The sequence below is a fragment of the Pteronotus mesoamericanus genome, unplaced genomic scaffold (genome assembly GCF_021234165.1).
Source record: "Pteronotus mesoamericanus isolate MK-2021 breed Mesoamerican mustached bat unplaced genomic scaffold, CSHL_Meso_final contig_124, whole genome shotgun sequence".
Taxonomy (NCBI): Eukaryota; Metazoa; Chordata; class Mammalia; order Chiroptera; family Mormoopidae; genus Pteronotus; species Pteronotus mesoamericanus.
The window spans coordinates 9,128,084-9,133,573 of NW_026555051.1; the positions used below are offsets into that span (position 1 = coordinate 9,128,084).

Here is a 5,490-nt window from a genome sequence, read left to right on the forward strand (position 1 = left end):
GATCCGACGCTTCCAAAAACTTAGCGCAGACTTCTGGACACCCTGCGCGTAGCACAGTGGCCTCCGTGCTCCCGGAGTCTGGCGCATGCGTCCGAGCAAGGTCTGGGCTGGCTCTCCCCGCCACAACCGGGTCCCTACCTAGTCATCAGGAGCGTCATCTGTTGGCCCGCCTCCTGGCCAGCAAGCTGAAATTTGCCGGAGCCCGCCCGCAGGGCAGCGGGAGGAGCCTAAGGGGGTGGGGAGAGCCCTGCCGGGCGGCCCAGCTGGAAACCGTTTCATTCCTAGCCGGCTTCTCTCTCCGCCGGAGTAGAGCTCTCCAGAGAGTTGAGGGCGTTGCAAGGCGCCTGCACTGCAGCCGGGGTTGCTTGGCGCTCGGCTGGGGCAGCGTAGGGCAGCGCGAGGCGCCTTTTCCAGGGAGCGGGGCAGGAGCGCCCACTAATTCGCGGGCGCCAGGAAAAGCCCAACTTAACGACGGGCCGTTTGGCCTTTGCACCAACCCCCGAGTCTCAGACGGACGGCGAAGGAGACTGGAGCTGAGCGGAGCTCTCCCGGGGAAATTAGAGCTCTCCAGGTCGAGTTGAAGAGGGAGGGAGGAGTGTCGTGTAGCTCAAGGCCAGCGGTGGATCTTCCGGGCCAGTTTTTTCTGGTGGCTGCGAAATGTGGGAAGAGGACAAGATCGTGCTCGGCGGTGGCAGCAGCGATGCGGTTCTGACCAGCGCCGCGGCGCGGGGGCAAGTGGAGACTGTGCGGCAGCTCCTAGAGGCCGGTGCGGATCCCAACGGAGTCAACCGCTTCGGGAGGCGCCCGATCCAGGTAACTGGGACCCCGGGTCCTCGCCAGCAGGGGGCGCACGAACGCGGGGCGCGGCTTCTGCGGGACGCATCTGGGACCTAGGTCTCCACTGTTTCTCTCTTGCTAGAGGTGTGGAGCTCAGGTGTAAAGCAGATTTTCATCCATCAAAAATCCTAAAGAAAGGGAATAAAACCCCCACTGCTTCAGTTTGATGGAGTTTTGTTGTTGTTGTTTTTAAAGGATGGAAAAAATATCAACATATCTTCTCCCTTCTCTGGATCAGAGAAGCAAGGTATAGATTCAATTGGGGAAGAAAAGGGGAAAGGGAAAGGTTACTTGGGTCGAACTGTTTTGTCTTCTCTAATGTCTACTTTCAGCGATACCGATAAATTACAACTTACGCATACTGGACAGTATTTAAGGAATCACACAAAATCATACCACATGAAAAAATTAAACGTGAACTTCTAAGCTGTGACATTAAATTCCTTGTATTTTTTCCTTCTACAGGCAAATTGATCAAAAGAAACAAGATTCCTAAGCCACAATACTTAATTTATTATCTCTTGAGTGTTACATAAGAAAAAGATGCTTCTATGGATTTCTATTGTTTAATTACTGTACTGAATGCCTGTATTACAAAAGCATTCCCAGCAGCAACTGTTATGTCCTTTTTAAATGGAAAAGAATCTTCATAAATAAACTTCTTTATTGTTAAAATACATGTATTCAATGTTTGTTATTCCCACATTAATTAGTACTTATATTTTTTTAATTCCTTTAAAATCTAAGGTGATGTTTTTGTGCTTTACTGTTGATTATTTTGGTCATAGTATTCACCTCACCATCACCTTCCAGACCCAAGCTTTTATTAAGGAATCTTGTTAATAGTGTAGATTTTAAAGAAAAGATGTATTCATTCCTTTTGAATTCTTATATAAATATTACAAGAAATGAGGGATGGTTCAAAGCAGCAAAAATATGGTAAAGTGGGTCTTAAAGATTTAAAACTATACTAATAGTTGTATAAATAGGTTTTCTTTATCATTTTAATTCATCATTTTCTGAGATATTAAGAACCCTTCTCTATATGTGAAACAGCCTATCACCAACAAGATATGTTGGTTTTTAAGCAAAAAAATGGGTGCTTCTAATATTCAGGAAACAAAAGTGTTAGTATACTATCTTTCAATTACATGGTGCATTTTAAAACCCAGTCACAAGAACAAATAATTCCATATTAGATATTTATCAAAAATTGTCTTATTGTTAAAATAAGTAAATGCTTGCATAATGTATTTGTATACAAATGTGTATTGTAGAATTACTGCTCCAAACATCATTTTTCTAAGTTACACGTTCTGATTTTCTAAGTTACACTTGGCTGTTTTAACTACTATCAGCCAAGTTCTTTTTATATAGAAAAATAATTACTATTTAACATTATAAAATCCTGTACAATGTAAATTAGTGTTTATTTTGTTATATTAAATATATTACCCTCTAAACTTTAGTACTTCTCCATAACATTAAGTATTTAAAGTGACCTATTTATTAACAACTTTTTTTCCTTGGAAAACAATGTGTCACTGTCTTTACTTTTTCCCTTATATCTCCAATTTTGGCTAAAGTCGTAGGACCATATGTTTATAAGCATAGACATATATGACTGAAAAGCAAAAGCCTTCCACAGGGGATTTACTATGCAAAGTAAACTTTATTTTAAATTTAGTTGTTTCTTATTTTCTCCCCTAAAGCATTACTCTAAATTCTGTATATACATCAGCTGACTGCTATTCTATTAAAGATTTTTAGACCCGGATTATGGCTGAGTGGGGAGAGCAAGGGAAATAATTTAAGACTTTAAAAACCTTTAAACTTAGCGCCATTTTTTTTCTTTTTTTCTCACAATGACAAGCAGTTTATCATCAGCTTTTTCTTGTCTCAGCACGCTGGGAGAAAAAAACTGAACCTCAGTTAGTAAAGAGTGTAACTGGGGCCGTTGAGGGGACTGGGAAGGGGAAAATACTGCATCAGCAAATGAAGCTTAACCAGACTCCGGAGGCTTGTGAGCACCTCTGCTTTAAGTGGATACTTCATGAATAGATATTTCTTTGGAGCGGCTCTATCGGTCCCTGCCCAGGTCTGCATCTCACTGGCCCCTCACACTGACCGTTCTGCTCTCTCGACAGGTCATGATGATGGGCAGCACCCGCATAGCAGAGCTGCTGTTGCTCCACGGCGCGGACCCCAACTGCGCGGACCCCGCCACCCTCACCCGACCCGTGCATGACGCCGCCCGGGAGGGTTTCCTGGACACCCTGGTGGCGCTGCACCGAGCAGGGGCACGGCTGGATGTGCGAGATTCCTGGGGCCGCCTGCCCGTGGACCTGGCTGAGCAGCAGGGCCACCGGGACATCGCCCGGTACCTGTGCGCAGCCGCAGGAGACTGATGGTGGGTGCGCCCAGCCGCCCACAGTGACTTTTCTTTTCTCCCCGGTTCCCCTTCCCCAACTTAGCCCAATAAAGGCTGCAAACGTGGAGCTGCGGAAAGCCTGAAAGCCTTCCTGGGCGACCGGATTCCTCGTGGGAAAGGAGGGGCAGGCCAGAAGCAAATCAATTTTTTTTTCCTTCCTGGATCTCACCGCCGACACTCTCCGTGAAGCCAAACGCGGAGAGGTGGGGCCCGTGGATTTTCAAGATTTGGGAATGAAATATTTAGTGCCCAGGTTTACTTTGAAGGTTTTTCTGACCAAAAGTGGCCTATGAAAAAGTCCACAGAGGACCTCTTGTGATGGGGGCAGAGTGGGAGGTCGATGAGATGGTCACCCCATTGACCTTGAAGCAGCCCCGAGTTCTGACCTCAAAACTCCGGGCCCCTCCGGGCTTTAGGTCATAGGGACTAAAAGGGAAAAAATGAAGCATGAAGACCAGAAGACAGCGATAATGGTCCCTGTGGGCTGCAGCAGTTACCCAGTGCTCTGCAGGCGTGCGAGCAAGTCCCCTGCAAAACCGTATTCAATGAAGTCCTTGGAGACAGCGCCACCGAATGGTGACGGAGAGAGAGGATGGGAACCAACCACGCATATTTGCCCTTCTGTTTGACAATCCGTGGGCAAGTTAAGGCAAGTCAGCTCTCAGGCAGGGGCGGGCACTGGCTGCTTTGGCGTTCAGTCCAGGAGAGTTTCCTGTGGCATTTCAGATGGCGGCGAACAGAATGAAGTGGTGGGTCGTAGCAAGAGAAACTGTAGCAGTTAACTAATGGCTTGCTTTATTTACATGATAGGATACAGAAACACCCTTGTAAATCACCACTTGAAAAGACTTCGTGATACTTAGTACATACTTCTGAGTTGTTCTTCAGTACCAGTCTTATTTAATGGGGAGACTTTAAACAACAAAGTACATAACTCGTGGCCCTTGGTAAAGTGATGAAGAACTATAGCTCTTAAGTGAAGCTATTGAAGAGTGTCAACGCCTAGATTACTTTCATCCTTAACCTATTTATTTCTTTGTTAAAGTTTCTGTTTCCTTTTCTAGGCTGTAGACTGTCTCAGGGGACCAAACTGCGAACTATTCCAAATGTCTTTTACAAGATCAATGCACTTAGCCAGTAAATTATCTCTGGGCATTTCCCAAAGAGTTGCTGAAAGAACAGACTGAATATAAAATTGTTGAAAATACATGATTATGACTCGTGGAGTGTCTTAATATCTACTAAAGATGCACTGCTTTGTAATTTAATTCCCAATGTTGCTTAATTCATTATAGTATTTAAACAACTGTTACTTCATTGCTTAAATAAAGAGCAATACGGATTGGATTCCAAGATGTGAGTAAATTACCTTTAAAAAGTATGTTCATGGATTTACCACTAACTCCTGAGAAATGTTACAGACTCAAAAATTTATAAAAACTAGTTACACATACAGTGAAAAATTTACATGCAGTGTGTGTTGTATGAAGACAAGAGGGAACAGAAAATTAATTTGAGAGGTTTATAGGAAGACGTGTCTTTGAGCTAAATTAAAAAATCTTTACCTCTCCATCAGTTCTTTATTCCACAAATGAATATCATTGGAGAAGCTTAGCTGAGAATTAGAATATACCTTATTGGGAAAAATATACAAGCATTTATTAATGCATAACCTGTGCCAGGCATGCTTTAAAATAGTTGTTCATTTAACAGTTAAAATAAAATAAACTGGGAGATAGGTATTGTTTCCTGGATGAGAAAAATGAGAGAAATATCAAGTAGCTTGTCAAAGGTCATAAGATATTCATTCCAGAGTTGTACAAAGTAACTCTTGCGAGCTCCAAAGGTTATGGTTTGGTTTGGTTGGATTTTCCCACTGCACTATTCTGTTGACCAAAATGATTAATGATAAATACAAAATCAACTAAATATTTTTTGAAGCAGAAAATATTACCAATGTTTGTGCAAATCTCACTCCCTGACCTTCATTCCAAGAAGATCTGGAAGTGAAATAAATTCAGAATTCATTTGGCCTCATTTTTATATTTCCTTTTTCAGCTGTGGTGATGGATGAAAAAAAACAAGTCTGGTTTACTATGAAAGCAAAATCTATTAAAAATTTCCTGTGCTCTAATTGCTACAATTAGTCAGTTCAGTCTAAGGAATGAAACATTCTAAAAGAGAGCTTAAGATCCGTAAGATTACAAACTGCTTTGGGGAAG

General features: G+C 43.1%; 1 protein-coding gene across 1 annotated transcript; it reads left to right on the plus strand.

The window, feature by feature from the left end:
* The first annotated feature begins 391 nt into the window (after positions 1-391).
* On the plus strand, positions 392-3,365 carry CDKN2B (cyclin dependent kinase inhibitor 2B). The gene is made up of 2 exons (XM_054587896.1): positions 392-813; positions 2,985-3,365. Exons 1-2 carry the CDS (start codon positions 658-660, stop codon positions 3,243-3,245), a joined length of 417 nt encoding a protein of 138 aa, XP_054443871.1. The 5' UTR covers positions 392-657; the 3' UTR covers positions 3,246-3,365.
* Positions 3,366-5,490: the final 2,125 nt, after the last annotated feature.

Bases quoted from the DNA above. Each gene is read 5' to 3' on its own strand.
- CDKN2B (XM_054587896.1), top strand. From the start codon at position 658: ATGTGGGAAGAGGACAAGATCGTGCTCGGCGGTGGCAGCAGCGATGCG. The intron at 814-2,984 runs GTAACTGGGACC...CTCTCTCGACAG, and splicing joins TCGGGAGGCGCCCGATCCAG to GTCATGATGATGGGCAGCAC.